Genomic DNA, 27,595 nt, shown 5'->3' with positions numbered 1-27,595 from the left:
TCAGACAACTTAACTTGGTTACTGTTACTAAACAGTGAGATGCTGGTAATGGAGGATTACAATAAATGCATGGGTTTGCACTACTTAAAAACTACAGAAAGCAAGATCAAAAGCATTTGAACATCGTAAGTATCCTAACACCACATTCAAAAAGACAATTAAAAGGCAAAAAACCCAAGAATGTTTGAGTATTACAGGCTATGTGTCTTGTTTTTACCTAAAAAAAAAAAAAAACCACACAAATACTTCAAAAGAAATTTAAAACTGAACTGCACACTTATAAATTAATTATACTGTGCAATAATACTTTCCGTGTTATTGTTGTATTTCTTTCTGTCACATAACTTGCAAAGCCAGAAAAATGTACATTAAATACTGTTCTCTCAAAAACTGAACCTGTATTATTTTTGTAAGAATCTTACCTTTCAATAGCCAGTTCTTTGTTCGAGAGTTGCTGAACTGTAATCACCACTTTCTTCTCAATTCCCTGTTTAAGCTTGAAATAAAATTTCTCCCTATCCTTTGGCACAGGGCTAAAAGAATAAAGAAACAAGTTTCTTTAGCACAGGTACAGAAGATTAACTGTTAAATACAGAAAAGAGAGTAGCAGCCCACTTAAACTGTTAATGGCTCAACTCATTTGAGAGACCTTCTCTTTCTTTATTCACAAGTTAATAAACCTGCACTGAAGAAAAACAGACTATAGGCTCACACTTAGCATGTTAAATGTCTGGGGGGTTTATCAGACAAATGCATGCAAAAATGCATGGGGTATTTGGGGTTCTAAAATCATAGAAAATATGCTATATAACGGCTATGAAGCAAAAAATAAATAGGACATTTTCAGAGCATTAACTCTCTCTTCCATTCCAAAAAATCTTGTAATTAACTGTTAGGCAAAGAATACTTTGCTCCCCTGTCCCCTGTAATGCTTAGAGAAGTTTACATTTTCCAAATCTTCAATAAATTTGGAATTCATTAGCTTATTTAGAATCATAGAATGCTTTGGGTTGGAAGGGACCTTTGGAGATCATCTAGCCCAACCCCCCTGCAGGGAGCAGGGACAGCTTTAACTAGACCAGGTTGCTCAGAGCCCCACCCAACCTGACCTTGAATGTTGCCAGGGATGGGGCCTCCACTACCTCTCTGGGCAACCTGTTCCAGTGCTTCACCACCCTCATTGTAAAAAATTTCTTCCTTATAGCCAGTCTAAATCTATCCTCCTTCTGTTTAAAACCATTACTCCTTGTGCTGTCACAACAGGCCTTGCCAAAAAGTTTGCCCCCATCTTTCCCATAGGCCCCCTTTAAGTACTGAAAGGCCGCAATAAGGTCTCCCCACAGCCTTCTCTTCTCCAGGCTGAACAACCCCAACTCCCTCAGCCTGGCCTCATAGGAGAGGTGCTTCCAGCCCTCGGATCATTTTTGTGGCCCTCCTCTGGACCTGCTCCAGCAGCTCCATGTCCTCCTTGTGCTGAGGGCTCCGGAGCTGGACGCAGCACTCCAGGTGGGGTCTCACCAGAGCAGAGCAGAGGGGCAGAATCACGTCCCTCGACCTGCTGGCCACGCTTCCTTTGATGCAGCCCAGGATACAGTTGGCTTTCTGGGCTGCAAGTGCACATCGTTGCCTCATGTCCAGCTACTTAAAAAAAAATCTCAAAAAAAGAAACAGACTACTAGACTGTATTTACTCAAGAAAATTGGTTTGACTAAAGTTTTAACAGACTTCATACTATCTTTTCCATTTACACAGGCCTACCTTGAGCATCCCTACCAGAAACCATGTATTTTAAAGAAACTCATTTGAAAAAGGTATCCTGATTTTTAATCTTTTTACAGAAAAGATAACAGAGAAGAAAATTGTAAAAGCAAAGCAACAGCTTCCTTTTTATAACGTCTACTTATGAAAAGAGGCCAAATCAATTTTACTGCAACATAGTAGCTATGCATTCTGCAAGTAGCTATACGCTTTTTTCAAAGAGATTTCTACTTTCCCCTTTCCATTCAGATTACCTAAAATTTCCTTTTCCATCATCTTCTTTGACTTCTAAGGAAACACTGAAAGTGTACACATCACTATCTGGAGTAGGAAGAACAAAGTCCTTAACATGATCAGATGCTTGTTTGGAAGAACGTTTGAATGCGGTTGAGAAACTATATAAAATTCGGCTGACCTGCAGAAAAGCAAAAGAATTAATAGTTTAATCAAAATAAAAGAGTATTTTTAATGGGGTATTGTGATGTGTTTTTTAAGGTAAAAAAAATACTGTCACTTGCCTCGCACTGAGCACAAAGCGTGCCTCTCCTAACACAAAACATTCAGATCGGGTGTTTAATAACCAAGCGAATTCAGTAACAACATCTCCTATTTCCATTCGTGTCACATTCACTGCTCATGGAATGCTCAGTAAATTAATATGTGTTACAAGATTAGGAATGCACCTCATTAGAGGACCCAAATAATGTACTTTGCAGGTTGTGTATTTAACACCACAACTTACAGCTTGCTCTTGCAGATGTCAAAAGACAAGGTGATTTCTTGTTTTTCAACCTCTATTTTTACACCCTAGAAAATCCTTTTCTCCCAACCTATTGCACAGTTCTTCCTAAAATATCTAGGGGAGAGTACTGTAAAATGATTCTTTGTAACTCACAAGGTTTACACTGCAACTTTAGTCTGAAACCTGCCCAAATGAGGCCTGAAAAACAAAATATTTGTCTTAAACTTAGCCTTTCTAAATCTTCGGATTACGGTGCACTTTGGAATTTTACCGAAATACTAAAAGAAAAAGAAAAAAAATTTAAATTATATTAATAGTCACATATGACTAGCTGCACATTCTGTGAAATTCATTATGTATGTGTTAACATATTTTTCAAGGCACTATATGCCATCCCCACATCTGGAATAACTTCTTAAAATACCACTTGTATCCTCTTTACAAGTCACTGTACAACATTTAATACTTACTGCCTCTTTAATCTCACAGGAGAAAACATGAATCTGGAACTCTTCAGTTCCACAGCTGCTTTCAGTAAATGCAAAACAGTCACTCTCTGAAGTCCCATTTTGTCCCCGCACACAAAACAACACCTTGTAGATTGGAAAAGAGGCTATCTCCACATTGTTGGATTGATCTATTATTCTGTCAAGGGAAGGAATGGGGAAGATCAAAGAAAAAGGTCAGTAAAACAAACAGGCCTACCTAAAAGATTCTTCTGCAATTAGATAAATATCTAAACTGTAATTACTACTAAATTTAAGTACACAAGATGGGCAGCAGGAAGATGCTTTCCAAGCTTTCCAAATTTAAGATGTTTCTGGTTGTAACATCGGCTTAATTTTTTTATACTCTATAATATAGAAAAATATAGTACCTCTATATCATGCAATAACAATGACCATCATTGTTCTGCAATCATTCGTGAAAAACACAAGTTGAAATGTAGAAACAACAGCAATCGTGAAAATGCAATTTGCATACAACAATCAAAGAAAATTCAACATTATGAAAGAATTTAAATCTCTTTTTAAGGAAACATTAAGAAAGCATTAAATATTATTTATTCAGAACCTACAGGACTATATAGCTTAGCAAATGCTTGCTGCCATGTTCAGGTGGATATTAATCACAGATCTAAGGGCTCATACAAAATTTTAAATTCCTCTCAAACTCAGAACCCAACAAATATTTCAGAAACTTTAAAGAAGACAACAGGGGTGGTGGTCTCAGAGCAGACTACTAGACAGTGAGTTTTAAAGAATAATAGTTAGAGCTACACAGTCCTCCCCTGTCTCTCCTTTCCTCGTCCATCTGCACATTTCACCTCAAGGGTGAATAAACATTCGTTACATGGAACAGAATCCCAAGCCTGTAACAATAAAAATAAAGGACTCATCTTCTAAACGCAAGAAAAGCCCAGAGAGGCTTCAGCATGCTGTAATATTGGTGGGACACGTTAAATGGAACCCCACATGACAAGTGTTCAGATACTAGGAATGGAAACACTCCTCAAAGATGACACTGGTGCCACTTGAACTTTGATATCAGAGTGTATTATGTCACACATGGATTCACCTTTACAGTTCTGTGCAGATTCTCAGGCAGTCCTTCACTTAATGATGTCCTCTGCAATTAAAGATCAAAGGAACCTGCAGTTTCACTTGCAAAACAGACTTCTTGAATGGCCACAATGGCTATGAAAATAGGTTCAGCACACCTAGCACCTAGTGTCTACATGACAGTTGCCATCATAAAAGCATGCAACATAATTTCCTAATTCAAATGAAATATTGCCGTAATGTCAAACACAATATTTAATTGGGTTCAAACAGCAAAATGGAAGAAAATAATACATCACGTGTGCTTGAAGGTCCCTCTGTCTTTCTGTGCAAGACGATAGTCAATACATAGGCAGAGCACAGAAAAGAAAGGAAATCTAACCACAGCCTTCAGGTATCTTGGTATCAGAATTTAAAAATAAGATTAAACAGCTTGAATATTGAGATGCTCCCTACTTCTGGATGGAATACTGCTACAGGTGCACCTTTAGTGCACCCTGATTAAGAACCCTTGACACTCTCATCACTAATTAAAAGACCCTTCTCACATGGGACAAGTAAATGTTTTCTAGTATCTAGAGACTATCAGCATATGCATCAGGAGGCAGACACAGGTTAGACTTGGCTTTAGCACAGCAATGTCTGGAAACAGAAACCGGCCTCTCAAGTCCTCAACAAAAATAGAAGAGTCTAGAACTGAAACTTCAGCTAACCCAAGGCTGGCAGTACTACTACTATCTCAACCTATTTACCTTGGAGGTGATTACAGACCAGGGAGGTTGGGTGAAAACAGGCATTATCAGGTCTCCCTTTCCAGTATATCAGAAATCACTGAAGATGATGCTTGAGGATATTGGCCCTACAGCTAACAAACAGGCACTTGCTGATAATCAATACAGAGACACCAACCCTCAGAGTAAACCCACGCCCAAAAGGTGACTTTCAGCCTCACACTTCCTCTTCAGGATTCATGGGTTTGAAATGGCTCAACTACTCCTTCACAGTATAAAGGCTTTGAGTGAATAAGCACAAACAAGTGAATGTGATCATTGATATAGCATTTCCACAGGTCAACTGCTTCCTTTTTTAAAAGGCAAAGTATTTCACTGTACCTGATTACTGACAAGCAGTATTACTACCATGTTCTGCATCATTATCCACAAGCAATGGCATGCACACGTAGACAAAAAGTACGATAACATTTCTCTCTGCTTTAAGTTCCAAGAGACTTACACCTAGACATGCAGGTACCACAAATTTGCAGGCAGCTTGCATGAATGAGCTATCTGGACAAAGAGGCATCTCGTATTATCCTATTAGAACAGAGATGCAGGTAGAGAGAGATGAATTTGTTGACATTGTATGACAACCGCTACCACCATGTACTGCATGTTAAACTTGAGCATGCATTTTGTTGCTTCAGAGAAATTTCTCAACAATAACTGTCTTCAGCAAGAACTTTAGACACAAATCCAACAATTCTACTTCCCTGTGTGAGTAACAAAGTCAGAATCCACCTTTTATGTGCCTGTGCAAGTAACAAAAGAAACATTTGTATGTTACCTTACAGAGCCTTCTGGAATGTTTGGAACATAAAGCGTTACAGGTAAAGGGGCTTGACTTGAGGATTTCATGTTTGCCATGGCATGTAGAGCTTCCGGTTCATTTCGAGGGGCAGACACCTTTGTGCAACCTAAATAAGTCAGTTTGTTGAACAATACGCTGTCCTCTTCCAGGGGTTCACTGGGAGAAGATGGCCTTGGTGCAGCGATTTCTGAAAATGAAGAAACCATTTCTTTAACCATTTGTCTTTATTTTTACACATTGTCTTCTGAAAGAGTTTCACACCAAAATCTCCTGCTTTTTCTGAGAATAGACATTGGGGTCAAAAGTCCACCTCCAATAGTAAGAAATCCATTCGGCAGCTTAATATTAATGTTAAGTCTATTCTATACTAATGCATGTGTCCAAGTATTGCATAGGGATAAATTGCCTTTTGATTTGTTTTAGCAGTGCTAGAACACAATTTTTCCTTAAGGTCCATTCCCCACATGTTCTGATCTTTACTTTGCTTGTACCTCCTTCTAATTCCTACTCATCATTTTGCATAAAGATGCCTCTAATTCTCCTCTCTACCATGGCTTTGCAGCTTGTGCAGAATTATTAAATGTGGTCCACATTCCTGGTATAGCTATATTAATTGCATGAAACCATCAGGAAGCTGGAGAAAAGAAAAGGGATATCTGTTTGTTCCTCTACTCATCAGAAGAGAAGCATTCTTTTTCCACTGACACACTACTATGGACAGGGGTGATTTTGAGGGAGCTTTTGGGATTTTTGCTGTTATTGTTGTTCTCTGGTGGGTTTTTTTTTTTTTTAAGGCATTTTGACATTTGAGAAACAAGAGGAAAGGTGGAAGAAAAAATTCGTTAAGTATGGAAACAGAGCAATCTAAGTTGGAAAAGACCTCTAGAGGTCATCTAGCTTTAACTCCTGCTCAAAGACAGATCAGGTTAGATTAGGGCTAGTTTCAAAACTGGATCAGGTTACTCAGGGCCCCGTCCAGGTGAGTTTTCATATCTCCAAAGACGGACATTCCAAACCTCTCTAAGCAATCTGCCCTGTTATTTCTATTTCTTATTACTATAGCTAATATTTCCATAATACTTAAATCATAAAGGTTGCAAGATTTAATTATTCCTACTGCAGGGAAAGGGGAGGATGTATCTATAAGTATTCCTTTGTTCGTCCATGCTAAGGGTTGTGTTCTGTTTGAAGTATGTCAAACAGGAAGCCAGTAAGGTAAGTTTCTCAAAAATACAGTATACATGTAATTAAGAGAAGGGTGTTTCCCTTTTGCATAAACTGTCTTATTCTACCACAAAAACTCTTTTTCTTTTTTCTTCCTTCCCAAACAGATGCTATGGAAATTATCTGCTAGAATGCCACAGAAGTGCTCTGCATATTACCAAGGGGAAAAAGAATTCTAACTCAAGGCCCACAGAGACGCCCACAGCCTTGTATTCCTAATATATATTTAAAAAAAAAAAAAAAAAGCTACAATACATTTTACATAAAATACATACAATATAGTTTACATAAAAAGCTTTCAGTCCTCCATTTTTCACCAAAACTTCAAATACCAGAAAAGTACCACAATCATTCTTAGCAAATACCACATCTAAAGCTGTCATTACTGATACCTGGTGACAGAAGCAGAGCTGAAAAGTTTATCAGTTTGCTCGGGGTGTATTTCATTTGTAGCTAGTACTGTCAATGAACACTGCCCTGAAACTTCTCATACTTCATCAGTAGCATCTCTACTTCAACTATAGTCCATTCAGCAAGTTACATGATACTTAGTCCTAACTCATCTAGGGCTGGAGACAAAATGAAAATTATCTTGACCAAAACAGAGCAGCACAGGATATCAATCTGATGACAACCTATTCCTGTCTATAATCCTCAACTAGTCAGAAAAGGAGAGGAGGCCCCAGGGTATTCTCCAGTACAGTTTTGGAATGAAGTTCTAGAAAGCTTTATATTCATTTTAAGGTTAACTTGAAACGGCATAAAGAAAAAAACTGACATATATGATTGAGGGGGGAAGCACTTTAGCAATACCTGTAGTAGAAGGGTCTAAAACAAGGTGCAAAGATGGCTGATTTGTTTGATCTGCTGACCCATCTCCAGCTGTCTGGCTGCTTGCATCACTGGAACCTTCTCGGAGAGCAGTGAAATTGTTCTGGTCTTTTTCAGATTCCCTCAGTATCTCTTCCATTGCCTTCTCCAGCTGATCATCTCCATTTGAAAATACCTGTAAGCAGAAGATGACATTTTTTAAAGGTACTCGTAGTTTTACTTCCACTATTATTTTTCAAACATATAGTCTTACTCATTGCAAAAGTTAAGAAAATTTCCTGGACAACACACTAAGAATCAACAAAATTAAATCAGATATAATCCAATGTCCCATCCCATTACATATAAGGCACATATTCTCACTGCTAATCCAACAGCCACCCATCTGAAAACTATGGACCTCTCAAAGTAACAGGTTTGTGTGTTTAGATCCTCCATTCAGAACAAAGATCAACAGACTTTGTTACAGATTAGTCTTAAAGAAAATTTTACTTTCTTAGTCATATCCAATCCATTCCAGTTGTTTCACCCATTGTCCCACACATAGGAGGGGTGCAAGTCTAAGGAAATGGCAAGAAAATGGTGAGACACATTCCCTAGAAAAAAAAAAAAAATACAGCTTTTCACGAGTACTAGCTTTTCATACAAAAAAAAAACCCAGAGCCAATAATAAAGTTGCATCATGGATTCTACCTCCAGTTCACCTGCCTCTTTCCAGACGTAATTACTAAAGCAGCAGGTAGTGTTTAATACAGACAGAAATCATCGGTTGTAAATAACTGCTGAACAGTTATGCAAAGGCAGACTAAGTACTTATTGTCATTTCAAGGGGAACAAATTCCTGTTGTTCCAAGTGGACCAAAACCAGTAAATCAGCTACTGCAATTCAAGTGGGGAAATTTGTAATTAACCAGTCAGCTGTCACCCAAATGCTAAAATATTCTGCTATTTAGAGGTAGAAAGCTTTTAGAAAAGATCTTGGTCATGCCTAAAGTACCACTAAGCAGGAAAACTAAATTAAAAACTAAAACCCAAGACCCTCTGTTGGTCTATTCCTATGCAGACTAATTATGTGCTTTTAAGATAACAACATACAGAGTCTCTGATCCCTAAATAAAGAATATTTCCCAAGCTTTAATCTGAAGCTCATTCTTTGAAAAGAACGTTTTAGTCCTTTACTAATGTATAAATCCACAAAATACTAACAAAGCTGACCCCTGAAGAAGTTATTAAGAGAAAAACTGAACTGCCACTTTTGGACAGATTTGCTTAATCTGAGCTGTTAATTTCACTGGTAATAAGCAAGGACAAAGACTACAGTCTAAGAGTCTCCTCAAGCACACACAAGTATCTTTAATTAAATATTCAAAAAAGTTACAATTTTTTGATCAGTACAAATCTTACTACGCATTTAAAATAAAGTAATAGTAAACCTTTAGCTGAGATTTTTCATCTTTTCCAGAGGTGTCCTCAGATTGCTGATGAACCAGGACAAATTCTTCATTAATTAACGTGGATACAGTTTCAGGAATCCTACTGGTTTTGACTTCCATCTCAGGTCAGTATTCTCCTCCTACCACAAGAACCTAACAAAGAAGGAAAAATATGAAATAATTAGTTTTGAAGCTGTAAACAATATGTTAATAGATGTAACACGAAGTCATTGTGGAATACTATAATACCTAAAGTTATATCAATGTATTACACTATATTCCTCAAACTCTGATTTCATTGGTATAAGGAATCTTTCCTTAAATAGCAGGTATGATTTTTAGGGTGTGTGTTTAAGAATCCTATGATTTAACAGCAGTGGCTGTTATCTATGTGTATAGACAACACATGAGGAAGTTCACCTTGGAGCTTCCACTTCCCCTGTTTTTAATCTTCCAGAGTCTGCTCCCTCTACCTCCCAAGTTCCTGCCCTTTGTTCTCCCTCATACAGGTATATTTCTTACCCAGAGTGTCATGCAGGCTGTGTGAAGATACAGATTACCTGAAGACTAATTTCCAAAAATTGCATATCAAAGTGTATGCTTTCCACATGAAAACATATTTAGCAATCAATTATGTTACAGTTGTTTTTATTATTATTAACCACAAAAACAGCACTTAAAAAGAGACATGCATGTTCTCCACCATTCTTAACAGGCATTACTTAACATGCTACCCTCAAGAGGCAGTTTAGCAACTTTGGACCAAAAAAACAAGTGTGGGAACTAGACTGCTTTCAACACAAAAATATCTCGTGTCACTTTTGAAACTACAGTCAACATGCTTTTACTCTTTCAAAGACTTGGCTTGTCATAACCATTTATACATGCAACTCTACAAAAAGATTTTCCCTTTCCTAACCTAGCCACAATTCTACCCATCAACACAGTGAGGGTGTTATACGTAGAAATCCCCCAATAACTAAAGAACTCAAGTTCTTCAGGTAACCGATTTGTATGTAGCATAAAAACTTGTTAGAAGATTCACCTTATAAAAAAAGCCACTAAACATCAGCTATAATATTCAGAGAGTGATTACAAATATGGATCAGCAGTTTAGAGCTCTCTGTTGTCTTTCACATCTCTAGACTAAGCATGAATTCACAAGCATGAATATTTTTCAGACAGATGACATAATCTGAGCTCCACCCAAGCCTAAGTAATGGATTCACCGCTGAAGTAAGTTTTGTTTCAGTGTTTTAAAGCATCTTTGCTTTTAAGATCTTTCTGGCAAAAGAAAGACAAAGTTGTAATACACAAGATTTTAAGTATGCTATAAACAATTTATTTGTCTATGTATTTTTTTAACAAATGTCATGTTGTAAAAATGTTGCTGAAGAGCTTGTGTATGATTTGCAATAAACAGCAGTCTAGCTCAAAACGAATATTAATTTCAAAGTAAATCCTCAATATAAAAGTGAAGATCTGCTATTACAGAACTCTTCAAAGGCAATAAAAGAACATAAAATAATGTTCCCCAAATGTAGTATATCCTGAGTAATCATTAGCTCTGCAGTTACACCACCACCGGAGAAAAGAGCAGAGGATGACTATCAGTCCTACTGGCCTCATCAGGAGCAAAGGTCTAGTCTACCAGAAGCCTCTCTCCATCCCACCCCCATACCTACTATTGCTGGACTTCATGAAGACGACAAAGATGAAACCTCACCACTGCTTCTAGCACATTTGCAGAAAGGAGAGATCACAAGATATGTTATTTTGACAATTGTTAGTGGTTTAGTCTATTTAAGTTTATCCTTTGTGCTTACTTATGGGAGAACGTCGTGGTTTAACCCTCTCCAGCAACTAAGCACCACACAGCCACTTGCTCACTCCCCCTGCCCCGGTGGGATGGGGGAGAGAATCGGAAGAGTAAGAGTGAGAAAACTCATGGGTTAAGATAAGAACAGTTTAATAACTGAAATAAAGTCAAATAGTAGTAGTAGTAATAATAACAACAACAACATAATAATAATAGTAATAATAATATACAAAGCAAGTGATGCACAATGCAATTGCTCACCACCTGCTGACTGATGCCCAGCTAGTCCCCAAGCAGCGATCGCTGCCCCCCGGCCACCTCCCCACAGGTTATGTACTGAGCATGATGTCATATGGTATGGAATAGCCCTTTGGCCAGTTTGGATCGACTATCCTGGCTGTGCCTCCTCCCAGCTTCTCGCTGGCAGGGCATGAGAAGCTGAAAAGTCCTTGACTAGTGTAAGCAGTACTTAGCAACAACTAACATTAGTGTGAATATGAGCATTATTCTCATCCTAAATCCAAAACACAGCACTATACCAGCTACTAGGAAGAAAATTAACCAGCTAAAACCAGAACAGAGAATAACACAGGAACTCTTAACATAAGATGGTTCTACTATATGAATTATCAAAAGACAAATGCAAGCTGCTAACATTAGCATATCACCAGTTCTTCTTTCTGCAGCAAAGAAAGAACTGACAGGCACACTGTGAACTAGGAGAAGTTTTTTATAGCAATATTTTAACAATAAAAACAGAGAAAATGTAACATCTGTAAAGCCGGAGAAAATTATGATAATGCAACCAGAGAAGCATACTGATGTACAAAATATTTGTTCTTGCCCTGTGTGGATAAAGGCAGCTTAAGAGAATTCCTACTTCCTAAAAATTTTAATCAGAAAGACAAAGAAAATATTATAAACATTAAATGACTGCAAGGAGCTTCTCATTCAGATCAGATACTTAAAAGCACACCATACACATCCTGGCAATTACATTTGAGCTGCAAGGCCTTTAATGTCCTTAAGAGTGTACTCCAAGCTCATCTTTACAATCGGCTTAAACCACCATATCCAGTGCAGACACATACCTTTTTCCACACACAACTATGTTAGCTGAATAAATTACCACCCTAGAATCCCTAATTCCAGGCTTTCATTATAGCCTACTCCAACCTGCCATCAGTATTATTCACGTGAATGCCCTCTATCCCATTTCAGTCAAAACAAAGCCACGTTAGTTTCAGTTTAGTACTAAAACATGAACACAAACAGGTCAGACATTCAGGAAGTGAATGCCTCAACCAGAAGAATGCAGTTCCACACTCTTTAACTCACACAAGTACAGTTACAAGAACAGGTCTACAAACTGCTCAACTCCCCTGCTAAGACAACCTCTTGATGTCCATGCTAGAGAACTTGCCATATGACAAATTAATAGCAGCGCTCTAGATCATTCATGGAAAATGTGTGTACTAAAAATTAAAATCTCAGAGTGAACAGAGTGTTAATTTCCTCCCCCATTCTAGTCACATGCTATTTAGAAAGCAAAAGCTTTATACACAATATTTTATGGTCAGTCTTTAATCAAAAGTAGTTTTTAATGCCAGAGACAAACTATGTACCAAAAATCGTGAGCAAGCCATTTTTCAAATTAAACAACTTGGGTAATGTTCATGTCAGAGTTTAAGAATATAACTGGGAGTCTCATGAAGATTATTGAGATTTATAACATCTTAAGTAGTAAGCTACTTAGAGGGAAAAAAGTTCCTATTTTTCCATTATAAATGCACATGATCTAATATTTCAGCTACGCACTTTTGAGGAAAAGCAGTAAAAAGAATAAAAAAACCTCTCTGAAAGAATCGTGCATTAAGGTTTTTTGGGGAAGGGAAGGAGCAGAACATCTGAAGGGGTTTTTTTATTCTTTAGTAACAAGAAAAGAGACACATGCATTCTGGACTTTCCAGTCACCTCCAGTCAGTAGAGAGTATGTCATTTCCCTTTTGTCATTAGCTTTAGTTCTGTTGAGGACACTCCTTTTTTACTCATTACTGAGTTACACGCTTGAACTCCCCTTTTCGCTACAAAAGGTAAGGAAGAAATGACAGTGTCGCCTATTAGACACGTACAAAATCTAAGAACAGACCACTATTACTAAACTCATAAGTCTCATCTTTTTGTTTGTCCTTTCTGATGAAAAGCTGAAAGTTAAGAACGTAAGAACTTACTCTTGATTGCATTAGTCAGAACATATAGACAGTTGTACAGCCTACAATCACGTTAAGTTTATTCCCTGAAGTTAGTGGCAGACAATCCTGGAGCTGAATGCTGTCTCAGAATACTGATGAAAGAGGTTTAGCATTTGCTTTATCAGTTTAAAGTTACTGGGAGGGCGGTAACCAGCAGAGAGAGGCTGCCAGGGACAGGAAAGTCAGCAAACATAACGCACCTCAGCTACCTTTGCACAAAGTCCAGCAGCTTAGTTTAAGCTGCTAGTGCAGTTTAGTTCCAAATGAACAAGTGTGGCCAAGGTGTGAACAGACCTTCTGTTCTGCCAATGCTGCTCCAAGGATTAAAACCTCAGACCAGATGGTAACTTCCTAAACCACCAGAGCCAAGAGCCAGAACTGCTCTTCCTACAACACCTTCAGAGAGATGACAACAAATTGTGCTTTGAAATTTCTCTTCACAGTAAGAAATACTGGGAAGTATGTACTACTACCGCAAGGAAGTAATTTCTACAAAAGAAGCATCTTGAACAGTCATGCTCTTTCCTATAGAGAAGAAAATTTTTCCTCCACGCTTTGATGAACAATACCACACAGAAAAAAGATTCAGGAACCCAGCAACAAACACACAAGAGGAAATTTTCCTGAACTCAGATGAATAAAGCCAACCATGATAAAAGGATTAAAATTTTTAAAAGTAATGATTTCAGAAAGCACTTTCTGACAAACAGATTTTGAGACCAAAGGGTTTTGGAGATACAAAGTAATTAATCAGATTTACCTACTTTTAAAAGGGGGGGAGGAGTGGATCTTGCTCTGAAGAATATCTTAAGTTGTAGTGATACAACAATGACTGAAGAAAAGCTGTGGCTTTTTTTTTTTTAATTGTATAGTTTTAGGCAAGTCACTTCACCTCTCTACTGTACTTCAGTTCCCAGTGTTTTGCTCATACAAAGTCCTGGATAAAATCTAAGCCATACTACTTGGAATATGGGTGTTTTGGGGCCAGAGACCAGAACTTACTACATATATGTACAGTACTAAGCTTTAGGAGACCCAGACCTAGCAGCTTCCCCACTTCATTCCAGAAAGGCATCCCAGGTTTGCTGCAGCTCCCTTTATAAAGTAGCCTAAGTGGTTGAAGAGCAAAAGAAGCTGAAGAACAGCAATCCTGGAAAACCTAGATGGATTCAGAACTGTATCAGAGTAAGGGACACAGGACAGAAATGCTCCTAATTCCTTCCCTCCCAAACTCTCCCATGTATTTAATATTAAATCCAAACTTGCAAAAACACATCACATACAGAAATACAAATACCTAGGTAGTGATGTATGTCCATGGGATTGCTGGGCAGAGTAGCTCAAGACAGAGCACTGCTGGCAACAGGCAGTCACTATCACAGGAGAAAAAGAATCAAAGGTAGAGCCACTGACTTTCCAGAACAGAGCTGCTTTGCAGGCCTGTTCAGATTCAAAAACTTCCTCACCAAACTGGTCCCCAAAAGTAAATACTAATTTTTACATGAACCAGTCTTCTGAAGCAGTTACCAGACATTTCTGGGTTTACTTCCAGTTTGTATTCAACAAATATTTTAAAGTTACTGCTCAAGTTCACTGTTGGTCTGGGGAGGGAAAAAAAATTAAAAAAAAAAAAGAAAATCTTTTCTTTCAATTTTGTTTCAGCATTACAACCTACAAAAACAATGACAAAAATTTATAAAATGTAGAGCTATGTAATAAAAGAAAAAGACAACAGAAAAGCAATATAAATGCTGTTCTACCTATTTTCAGTAAGCAGCAAGAAACATGGTTTAAAAGGAAGCTTCCTGCCTTCTTGAAAGATGACAATCAATGACAGGCTAATTCATACTTTCTGTTTGTCTGACAAACAAAAATTGGGTCCTGCATTAAAGACAGGCTTTCAAAGCCATATAGTTTGCCTCATGATCTCAACCCCCAAACAAGACACTGGTAAATAAGTTCTATGTATTTCAGAACTAAGGTTCCTCAAGGGAATCTCTGGGAACTTTCTGAAGAGGAAGGTCCAATACAGCTATGCAGAGATTCATCTTCTGCTAACAGATCTCTGAAGTACAAGCGTACACTGAAAGCATGGTTTATTCCCCTTTTTTGAACCACACAATAACACAATGCATGACAGCAAAAAAAGCATTTAAGCTAACTGAACTTGAGATAACAGGTGCTACGTGACTTGGATTTCTAGGTTACTGAAGTGATGTGGTTACATTCTAACTTGCTGTTTAGGGAACTGGAAACTGGACAGACGCTGACAGTTATACACACGCAAACACACATATAACTGCCTCGACCACAGCATCTTACTTTTAAGAAATGTGTCAAAACTATGTCTTAGCATAGCGCTCACCCAATGAGCTTGCTAACATTAACGACAGGCACACAGAGCTCGCACCCCTACGTGCTTGCTAACATTAATGACAGGCATATCTTCCCCAGAAAGCTAACAAATGGTTCAAATACTGAAAAGCTAAAGCTTTGTGTGCTTTTTCACTCAAGGACTAAACAACTTTATAAAATTCCTTATTAGAATTTATGTTGAAGCAGTACAGTTAACCATCTTCCCCAAAACCTTTTTCTCCTCTATTGATTGAGCGGACACATGCGCAGAAGAAAATCCTAGGTTTCATAAAATCAGTTTGTTTAAATCTCACTGACAACAGCAGCACTATAATTTTATCCTTAATCTCAACTTCTCCTTGTTTAATCTTTATATAAGAAACTAAGTCTCTATGTTCATACTAACTACTGGTTTATTACCCATAAATTGTTTCCCAGTGTCTTATCTCTGGCATCGAAACACTATGTAAAGCACATAGGGGGAAAAACAAACAAGCATTTACTTGGCTTACTGATGCTGTTTCCCAAGATTAAAATCAACCTAATAGACACAGATGACTGCTGTATCACTGTATTGTAAAATACATAAACATATATGTATATAAAGACTCTTCTAGTTTCCATTAAAGCAATGTTAAGAACAAAAGTCTGTGCAAAAAAAAACCCCACACCCCCCCACCAAAACCAAAAATAAAACAAAACACCCACCACTGGAAAGTAACCACAGAGCTTATTTTGGCAACACTGTCTCCTCTGTGAAAGCAAACAACTACTATGTAGGCAACAGCAAATAATTAGTCCATTCATGGACAGCAAACTTTTTAATTGTTGTACCGGGTGCCTAGATACAGAGGTTTTGCAGACTGTTTTTACATATCAATCTTATAGCAAAGGAATAACAATTTAAGGAAAACAGAATCAAAAGAGAACTAGGTAAACAAGAAAATGTCTGCTCTCCTTCAAAAACATACTACATCCACATCTTCTCAAATAAATTCTAACCAGCACTTTTTAAACACATCGCATTATGAATACTGAAACATTTATTATAAAGGAGAGAAACAGATTTCCTGACTTGAAACTCTGGATTACACATAAGGCACTGAACCACTTAAACATTACAAAGATTCATACTTTGGAGTCACTTGGGGAAAAATTCTATTTTTTATTCATCTTAACTTTAAGATCATCAGGGTGAAGAACCCTTTTAGAGGAATGGTAGGCATGTGGTTGGTACTTCAGTGGAGCATGACTCAGGCAAGGAAGCAACTGAGATTTACAACCAAACAGAGAAGCACCATCTCTCCTCTTCAGCAGAGATCATCAGTCACTGCAAGTCAAAGGCATGAAGGCAGATGAGAAGCAAATTTAAAAACAAAACAATACCACAGAGCTGAACCCCTGAAATTTACATATTGGGTGGAAGAAGCATTATGAACACTAGATGAAATATCAGTCCAGATAAGTGAAAGAGTATCAGGTAAGCTGCTAGCTACAAAGGTAGCCTCCCATCAAGGTGGGTACTTCCTTTTTTTTTTTTTTAATTTGAGCAAATAAGAGCCATGGAGGACAAGCTACACCCTAGACAAAACAGAGTTAAAAATAAGGTTGGGAGGATTCTTTTCAACAATTATTTAAACAATTTTTCAGGCCTAAGATTTGTCCACACACAGAAGTTAGTGGCATAAAAGACATCAGTTGAAGAAGAGATTACACAAGCATACATGCCTCTTGCTGACACATTCATTTATGCTGTTTACAAGTATAATCAATGCTAGCTAATCCAATTAGTATTTAACCAATTTAAGGAAATAGGTTTTTCTTTTAATTGGCAGAAAATGAAAAGTTTCTCCTCCCTATCCCCTTCCAAAAAGTACAACTTAGAAGTGAAGGCTTCTGCTACTCTAGAGATGTTATCAGTCTTCATTGTATCGTATTTAAAAAAAAAAAAACAAACCCAAACAAACAAACAAAAAAAAACCCCAACAACAATCACACCTATATGTCAAGTTCTGGCAAACAGGTTTACTCAGTAGCCTACCAGAATTTCAAACAACTAGCTTAAGCATAGTAGCTCATTCTGCCTCAAGGATAAAGCAAACAATGCAAATAAAGCAATTCTAGTACACCTTCACACTGTTTCCCTGTCATCAACTAAGCACTAACACTTCAGCTTCTTGAGCCAGCAATTAATTTTTAACTTTGGAAAATATAAAGTAGCAACAAAGGGTATCCAATTTTTCACAGCTAGAGTTTGACAAACTTTGATTTCCTTTTTTTTTTTTTTCATTGCTACGTGATGCTTGCAGGCAGCATTCAAACTAAAACCAAGCACCAGCCGATTTACTGAACTGTATGGCTACTCACTCAAAAATATAATGACCTATATTCCAGAGGAAAGCAGTAGCATAAAGACAATAATTTTTTAAAAGAGATTATTTCATGGTTTATTCCTTAATAGTAAAAATAACAGCGTTGGTCTAATTTAGCCAATGGAATAACCTCTCTCCATTAAATATACTGAATATTTCAACCAGTTATTTTCTCTACAAGCTATTATTTCCAGTAAGAATTTCATGATGTAAAGCAAAAGAGACCATATGGAACAGCAGTATGATACAATGCAGTAGTGATCCATGGTGCCAATCTTTCTCCTTGCCAAACAAATGCCGACATCAGTGAAACACACAAGAAATCTTGATTCATTGCCTGGCACCGACTACCTTCAGAGTTAGTAAAACCCTTGTTCCTCAAAGCAAGAATTGTAAGTTATGACAATTGTTATCTTGAGACTTGCAACATGCATTTTGGGAATACTAGGTTCTGCAGATTTAACGTGAAATCACAATGTTTTGTTCCTAACCACAGAAGCTACCTTTATGCTACCAACCACAGACGACGAGACTGCTATTTCTCAAAAACTGTTAAACTGTAGTCAGTCCAGCACTGCACTGTGGGATGGACTAGATGATGTTTCATGCTCTCTTCTAATGTAATTTTCTTTAGGTATTTTTCTTAATCTTAAGTCTTTCATTCTAGTAGTTGTCAAAGGCAATCATGAGGTGTAAATGAACAACCACACCAGACTTTTTTTTTTTTATATTATTCAGTTATAGTTTTTCCAAAGTCTCAAGGACTATGAGCTTTGATTTGACAGCCATCTAGACTTCTACTGCTTTTGTATCAAAACTGTACAGTTTCAACAGTGCACCCAATACTTTATAAGGAAGAAAAAGTTTCCTTTATAATATGAAACAAAACCAAGCTTCTTGTTAAAAATAAATACTTCCGCATATGTTATACATTTAAAACCCTTTAGGAGCCAAGCTAAGGTCTTAAATTGTCACTTGAAAATTTGAATATTTAGATATGACATGAAAAGATGAAGAGAGAAATCACAGTTATTTTAAAGACCAAGATTAACTGAAAGTGAAACCTCCTGAAAGTTAGCTGCTTGAAATTGAGACACAAAAATATATAGACAATTAAAAGCCACACCAAATGACCCTCTTTGTAACTACTGCCTCTCTTAGTCCTGTGCATGATGTAGTGGTTCAACTAGCATTCTAATTTTTATTTGACCAATAAATTCTTAATGCCCTCTGCATGCCAGAACTAATCTGCTGCTCATGTCATAGATCAAGAGGAGAAAAACAAGGTTTGGCCTCAACATGCAGATCAGTGATGAAATTTTCCAAAGTATCTCAACTCTTCTAGGAACTGGTACGAGATCCGTACAGGAAAGTTTCTGAAAGACACATACCAAGGAATAATGCGTATCTTCCTTAATGGAAACAGAACTTTTTTTTTTTTTTTTTTGACAGTGTGTTCTTTAAGAAGATTTCTCTGTGTGGTCAACTTCATTAATCAAATTATTCCAAATCCATTCTGTAACGCAAGGAAGAACTACTGCTTGGAGAGGTGGTATGAAAAAAAATCAACCCACCCCTATGCAAAAGCCTGTTCATTCAGTTAATAAGCTATTAAGAATATTTTATAATTCTGACAAAAGATTACTTGACCTAGAAGAAGTATCCTTCAAAGCTGTATGATCAAGTATCTGGAAAGACAATCACACAAAGAAAGATGCTTCTATTGCATTACTTGAAGTTACCTTCAAATTCCAACCCAAGAATGGTGTGTGCATGTGTGTGTGTGTGTATATATATAATCTCATACTGGCAGATTGCATACAACTTTGATTTTCAGAAGATGCTATGCATAATGTTCCTTTCCAAAACATTTTTCATACCAAGCCCTGGAAAGCTTAAGAATTTCTTAAGCTCAGTATTTCTTCCACAGACTGCCTGAAAAAGGGGATGGAGAAAGAGAAAGAATACATGTGCCCTTTTTCCAAGACACAATTTCCCTTCTTTTCATCCCAGACATCCACAATGATCAGAATTTATTTTTACTCCTACTGGATTAAAGAAAAAACTGACTGAAAAAAAAAATTAAACCCCATCTATCAAAAGACAGGTATGATCTTTTGATCACTATTTTACATTCTTGTTTTAAAAATTCCTTGAAACAGCTAATAAGTACATCTCAAGGTATTATAGAAAAGACTCACAAATAGCCACCTTTAACCAGTGATTACAAGAAAGAAAGTTTTTCAATAGATAAATTAATCTGGGGCTGCCAAAGAAAGTTTTTGGTTTGTTTTAGCAGCTTTTTTTCCAGTCATCAAATCTGGTAAGTAGAACTGCTTTAAAAGATAAATCTTTAGATCCTTCTTATGGTGAATCTATCACTGGGCTCAAAGAAAAACAGCTCTTTTTTTTTTTTTTTTTAAATAAATAAGCTTAGCCTCTTGGCCAGATCACCATTATCTAGACCTTATGCACCTTGTTTATTAAATTGAATGACTCTCATTGACTATATTTGGTGTAAGCCTCACACTAATCTAGACCAGTCTATAAAAATTACAGTGTAAGTTCTTGCTGGGAAAAAGGTGTCTAAAATAATATGATATGGTTGCTTATATCATCACCAAGTACAACTGAAAATTCTTGCAAAAAGCTATGACAGAACTCTCATTAATTTTCTTGATGCAATCATCTTGTCTAACATTACCCAACAACCACAAACAAAACCAGTATTTGTCTGCTGAGACAGGCTATCCAGAGTAGCTTGAATTTTAAGTGTTATACCATCTTTCTAATTCGGCAAATTCACCAGCTTGCACAAAACAAGAAATCCTGAGAAGCCAAAAAGCTGTATCTGCAATTGCTATACCTTTTTTTTTAAAAAAAAAAAAGAAAAAAGAAATCACAGTCTCACTCTCTCAAAGTTTAACATAGCTTCCCAAATATAAGCATGCTTTACTATCCGTTTCAACACAAGTGATACACGGTTGTCATTAAACATTGATATGAAAGCTTACTATCAATGTTTACATACTAAATACTTCCACAAAATATTTTTACTTCTGGAAACAAAGGGAGGAAATTACAGGCAACTAATCTAAAATATAAAAATTCACAGAAATGTGAAGAAGTACGAAAGGTCATTTTCTACTAAGCAGTTATACAAGCATACACTTTCCACAACAGTATTTTCAGCATACTACCTTGGTCTCCATTAAGGGAGAGTGTTAAGTTATGAAGTCGCTAAACGTAGTACAAGCTAGCAAAATGACAAATACACAGTTGAAAGATTGCAGCTAACAAAGGTGGACTACCTCAAACAACCTCAGGGCCAAAGTGTTAGAATGGGTAACGCTGGCACCACCAGGGAAAAACGCATGGGAGAAGTAAACTTTTTACAATGCAAGGAATCCAAGCCCAAAAGATGAAGTGCAACCTGGAGAAGGCACCAGCATTCCGCCACACATCCAGGTCAAAGCTGAGTCTTCAACAAGCCCAACAAAGCATCCAAGCCCTATCTGTGCAAAATCAAAAGTCGGCTGTTCAGAAGCCCCAGCAAAACAGATGATACCAACCATCCGTTCTTACCAATGTAAGAATGTAATCTTACTATGGCACGTCACATGAATTTTCTGGGAAACGTACAGAATAGTGCAACTACTTTTTCCATACTCCACAGTAAGACCCCAGGAGTTCACTTACTACCAGAAAGAACAAAAAGCAGAATCACACAGGCCAGGGAGAGAAACTGGGAGAGTATGCTGGAAGAAGGATCACTTGTATTTGTCTTATTATAACCTTTGATTTCTCTGGTTACTATGAAAAGCTAGGTAATAAACTACACTTCAGCCTGACCCCTTTATAATCAGTCTCACTTTCTGATGTCTCAATATGATGAAAGAAAAGAAGAATCAGAAAAAGGAAGCTATAAGGGTCAAAGACAAATATAGCAGTCACAACAACTATGAGGAACTTCCAACTTCACGTTAGTCTTTTGGGCTTGACAAAGTATTTTCTTTGACATTTTGATCAACTCTTTCTCCCCTCACAGTTTTTATACATCCCTATAGCAATAAACAGTAACAATTAACATTCAAAACAATGTAAAAATCAGTTATGGACTTTTCTACAGTGCCCTCAGTCATTTTCATTCCTTATTCTTTTCCTCAAAATCATTGAACAGTTCTCTCCAAGAAGAATTCTAGCTAGCAGTTCCAAATTTCTTGGAAGTTTATACTGCCAACACTAACTATTAATAATTAGGATCAAGTATAACATGAATAAAAATACCTTTTTATGACAGAAGTGTACATCTATGAGCAAACACAAACTGTCTATTTGAACAGAAAAGATTAGTATCTCCAAGGGCTAGTCTTCACTGCACCACCTGATCCGAGTTCCAATTCAAGTGTTACTCCCAGACCAACTGCTGGGACATACAAAAAGTTCTTTTTCAACTCCACTGCTGTTTCGTACTCCACTGGCCACGAACACTTAAATCCAAGCTGAAAACATTGATACTTACAAGCTACATATATTTCAGTAATATCTTGAAGATGCAGGAGGTGAAGAACTGCCTAAAAAAGCTGCAACTCTTCCCACCTTCTCTGCTAAGATTGCACAAGTATCCAGGTAGTCATACACTGAAGGAAACTGGACAACATAAGCGACTGACAACTAACCCCAGAGAAAGAAAGGAGGGTTAGAGAATTTCTTCAGCCAGTTCAACACTTGACTACACAAGCACCTATGTTAGCACAATAAATGCACAGAACACAGACAAAAACAAGCAGCTAGGACTTGGGACAGCTATTGCTTATACAGCACTGCCACTAAGTTGTTACTTGTGAGAGTTCACTTCAAAATAACAGGAAATAATGAAAGTATACACCAGTGGAACAAAATAAAACAAAGCGTTTACAGAATGGAAAAGAAAGAAATCTTTTTTCTGCCACATGCATTTCAGGTGCCTCAGTCTAAACTATACAACCTAGTATTTGTCTCTCAGTAACATAAAAAAAAAAAAAAAAAATCAGGCTCCTATGAAAAAAGTATCAGTTTACAACATTCAAACTCTTAATGAAGGGAAATATACCAGTACCTTATTTACGTACAAAGAAAAAAACTCCAAATTATTTTTGCAAGCTTATTTTGAAAGTTTAGCCAGTTACTGAATTTCTCCACCTACTTCTAAATTAAAATTCTGGATCTTGTATTTTGTATCTAAATACACACACACAAAAACAACGCATTAGATTATTTGCATTCTATTTTCACACTAATTTGCCTGCAAAGGCCTGAGAACTGAAAAGGCATAGCAAAGCCTTCATCCTAAGTTAAAATTTTGGGAGGGAAATAGAGCTGGGCAGCAAAGAGAAAAAATTAACATACATACTTCTTTTTCATTGTAACATATTTATTAGAAATGCAAATATGTGTATACACTATGTGTACACACACACAAATATGTATTGGAATAAATCTGTGGATCTCAGCAAAATTAATTTGTCTAATTTCAGAAAAAACGCAATAATAGTTTGCATATACAACAGAAGTGCAAATTAGAACCATCTTACTTATTATACTGAAACAGTAGATAACAAGACTCTAGATCTCTGTGAAGTGCAGTAATCAAGTCAATATATCTAAATTGAATTACTTTGAACTGTTTTCCACTGGAGAAATTTCAGAAAGTGCATATTGCTATAGAATTTATAATCAAAACATTCAAAAATACCTGGAGACATGCCACTATTATACCACTGTAAGGCCATAATACTACATGAGTAGTTGTACTGAACAGAAAAGCAGTGTATTTCAATGTAACTACTTTTTAAATGACACATTGCGGGCGGTGGGGTGGGTGCATTTCTAGTTAAGATAGAAACCTTACAATAAAAGTATCTATTTCCCTAAATAGTAGCGAAGATTATAAAAATTAACTAAACAATTAGTTCACACTAGAAGTCAATCCTTAGAATAAGATTCTCAGACAAAGCCTTAACTGTCACTCTTTTTATTTCCAAAAAGGAAAAATAAGGTTAGTCTATCAAATGCATGGACAACTGCAACAGATCAGCATCTGGAATATGCCTCCTACGCAAAAAAAAAAAAAAAAAAAAAAAATCTGGTGGTGTGTCTTAAGGTACATACAACAGACATGATCTAGTCAGAAAGGTCAGCTATACTTGAATTGAAAGTACAGCTACTTTGTTCAGCACCCTGAAAGTACAGACGTTTAAGAATCACTTATCACTGACAAGAAGTATAATTTCAAGACTATTCCAAAACTATTAAGCAACTGTCCTCTGGAAACTTCTACCTTTACATCTTACAATACAAAACTTGCCATATAGAAGTTTTGGTAAGGAAAGAGTTAAAAAAAAAAGAAAAAGAAAAGATAACATAAGTGACATTCTGACAACTATATTTGCCTGCAAGAAAAGACCAGGGATTGGTGATGAACAGTAAGTTACTCAAAGCTGATTCCTTACATTAAAAGGATTACTACTACACAAGTTTTATAGCAAGTACTGAGAAGGGACTTCGTTGTCACTTACGCTCACATCCATTCCACTCCTCACCCACGTCACTGATTTACTGTATGGTGCTGAGCAAGTTACTTCACTTCTAAGCCCAACAGTAACACGGAAATCACACTCAGCTACTGACTGAAATCCTGTTCTAACTGACAATTTACTGGTTCTTAAAAATACCTTTAACTTTTCTTTTTTCTGCCCTTTGACCTTTTCTTTCCTATTCAGAAATCATATGGGAGATACTAAGAATTTGAGCAGTTAAGCCAGAGAGTCGCCCACCACCATGAGTAATGAGCTTCACTATTTAAGAGTTTGCCAAGCAGCCTAACACAAAATGAAAGGTAACATTTGAAAGGCAAATGTGCAGACTGCAATTTCACCATTAACTACGGCAGTTATTGAACATCATTTTGCATACAAATGTAACTCCACTCAAATGCCTTTCTACTATACTAAACATCAACTCAGAGCTCCCAACCATGCTAAAAAACATATTTCTAGTCCAAACAGATACCAAAGACTTATTCAGACAGAAAAGCTAGACCAGCAACTGACACACCTGAGCCTATGACCTAGGCTTTATCTTGGTACCGCTAAGTCAACAAAAGTACATCAGCACAAACCACAACCCTTATACCAGTTAAGAAACTGCAGGCAATGTCAAGCACATGCAGAGAGTTTAAACCAACTAAGAACTTCGTCTTAAACTGTTTGCACTGACTATAACTCAACAACTCTCTCCCTTATTTTTCTTGAATAACTGAGAAACACAAAGCTCAAAGATACCAACTGAGGGGTCAAATGAACGCATGAAACAAATGATCCCCCACTACTCATTTAAAATAGTTCAACTTCCAAAATTTTGGTTTATTCCAATGATTTCTAAAAGGGATTTAGGCATCAGCAGAAATAACATAAAATTAATTCTAATTGAAAGCACTTATGTGCAGACTGCATTAAGTTAAGTATTCATTCAACCATCTGACTGCTAAATATCAACATCTCCTTTTTATCTACAACGCACAAAAATGGGAAGGGCATACACTGAAGCTGTAAATTTCTACCTGAAGTTCATTATTTTAGTTGGGGGGGTGGGGTGGTGGGGGTGGTTCATTTTTCTTATTGTTTTGTCTCCTTGGCACCACACTACAACTTGCACTCTACATCTTAGCCAAGGACTTAGTCCCTTATGACAAGAGCTTGGTAACGCTTACTGCTTGCTTAGGACAAACTGACATCTTTCATTCAAACATTTCCTGCTGAGGTTAGAATCATTTATTAACCAAGACTTCAAAAAAATTATTTTCAAAGTTTTACACATTTCTAGATACGAAAGGGTAAAATGAAACAGTTTTGATCTCTGCTTCAGTAGCACACAGAAGACAGAAGCAGGGAGAGGCTACCCAAGAAGAACACAGAGACACAGCCTGTGCACCCAAGGATGGCATTAGGAAAAATCAACATCCAGCTGGAGCTGAAAGTGACAAGGGATGAAGTGCAACAAGAAAGGACTCCTGTATCAGCAGCAAAAGGAAAGCTAAGGAAGAAGGGCTCCTTCTGCTCAGTGGGACAGGGGACCTGGTAACAAAGGACATGGATAAGGCTGACAAGATCCATGTCTTTTTTGCCCCAGTTTTCACTGGTAAGTTCCGCCCTCAAGCCTCCCAGACCCCTGAGCCTAGTAGCAGAGCATGCTGGGGTAAAGAATTACCTCCAAAATAGTAAGACAGAGTTTGGAAGCACTTCAGGAAATTGGAAACACACAAGTCCATGAGACCAGATGGGATGCATCTGAGACTCCTGAGCTAGCTGGCCAACATCACTGAAAGACCACACTCTACCACTTTTTGAAAGGCCATGAGACTGGGAGAGGTTCCTTCTGACTGAAAAAAAGGCAAACATCACACCCAACTTCAATGAGAGCTAGAAGGAGGATCCAGGTAACTACAGATCAGCCAGCCTAACCTAAATCCATGAGAGGATTAAGGGGCAAATGCTCCTGGAAGCCATTCCTATGCCCATGAGAGTAAGAAGATGATCAGGAATAGCTAGCATAGATTTACCAAGGGAAAATGATGCCTGATGAACACAACAGCTTATTGCAAGGAGATGACTGGCTTAGCAGATGACCAAAGAGCACTGAATACGGAAAGCCATTAACAACAGTCTCCCACAGTATCCTTATAGCCAAACTGGTGAGACAGGCACTGGGCAAGCAAGCAGTAAGGTGTTCAGGAAATTGTCTGGACTGCTGGGCTGAAAGAACAGCAATCAGCAGTACTAAGTCCGGTAACAAGTGGTTACAGTCACGTCCCTCAGGGATTACCACTGAAACCAGTACCATCTGACATCTTTAACCTGGATGATGGGACCGGGTGTATCCTCAGCAAGTTTGCCAATGACGCCAAATTGGGCACAGTAGTCAATGCTCTGGAGGGCAGGGCTCCTAATCAGAGGAACCCGGACAGGCTGGAGAAATGCACTGGCAGGAACCTCATGAAGTTCAAAAAAGGCAAGTGCAAAGTCCTGTATCCACGATAGAATAACCCTGTGTGACAAGACAGGCTGGACACTAACCAGATACAAAGCGACTTTTGTAGAAAAGTACCAGAAGGTCCCAGCAGGAAAAAAGTTGAAAACAAGTCAGCAGTGTACCGTTGCAGGAAAGAAGGCCAAGTGCACCTTGGGCTGTATTAGCAGGAGTCTAGCCAGCAGGTCCAGGGAAGCGACCCATCCCCTCTATTCAGCACCTATGAGACTGCGTTTGGAGTACTGGGTCCAGTTTTGGGCTCCCCAGTACAAGACAGACACTGACACACTGGAGCAAGTGCAGTGGAGGCCACCAAGGTGGTCACATGGTGTATTATGAGGGGTTAAGGGAACTGGGTTTGTGTAGCCTGGAAAAGAAAAAGCTCAGAGGAATCCTTATTGCTGTCAAGTATCTAATGGAAGGGTGCCAAAAAGACAGAACTGGATTCTTCTGGATGGTGCACAGTGACAGGACAAGAAGCAACAGATGTAAGTTGGAAAGTAAATTCCAATTAGCTTAAAGGGGAGGGGCGGAAATCCCTATGAGGGTACTCAAACATGGAAACAGATTACCCAGAAAGGTGTTAAGGGCTGG

The 27,595-nt window shown here is 37.6% G+C and overlaps 1 protein-coding gene across 15 annotated transcripts in view; it reads right to left on the bottom strand.

Moving 5' to 3' along the window:
* Positions 1 to 27,595, bottom strand: part of RABGAP1L (RAB GTPase activating protein 1 like) — a 281,517-nt gene that overhangs the window by 230,839 nt on the left and 23,083 nt on the right. For 13 of the 15 annotated variants that reach the window (XM_075710779.1, XM_075710776.1, XM_075710777.1 and 10 more), the window contains 6 exons: positions 9,138 to 9,290; positions 7,687 to 7,879; positions 5,626 to 5,836; positions 2,971 to 3,145; positions 2,013 to 2,173; positions 423 to 533 (listed from right to left, as the gene is read on the bottom strand). In XM_075710779.1, coding sequence (XP_075566894.1) covers positions 423 to 533; positions 2,013 to 2,173; positions 2,971 to 3,145; positions 5,626 to 5,836; positions 7,687 to 7,879; positions 9,138 to 9,257 — 971 coding nt within the window. In that variant the 5' untranslated portion in view covers positions 9,258 to 9,290. Of the gene's footprint in view, positions 1 to 422; positions 534 to 2,012; positions 2,174 to 2,970; positions 3,146 to 5,625; positions 5,837 to 7,683; positions 7,880 to 8,196; positions 8,301 to 9,137; positions 9,291 to 27,595 lie in introns of those variants that run through there. The other 2 variants (XM_075710790.1, XM_075710789.1) reach the window with 2 other exon arrangements.

This window comes from Pelecanus crispus, chromosome 5 (genome assembly GCF_030463565.1).
Source record: "Pelecanus crispus isolate bPelCri1 chromosome 5, bPelCri1.pri, whole genome shotgun sequence".
In the NCBI taxonomy this organism is placed as follows: Eukaryota; Metazoa; Chordata; class Aves; order Pelecaniformes; family Pelecanidae; genus Pelecanus; species Pelecanus crispus.
Note: the sequence above shows the minus strand (reverse complement) of the source record. Positions and strands in the feature narration are given on the sequence as shown.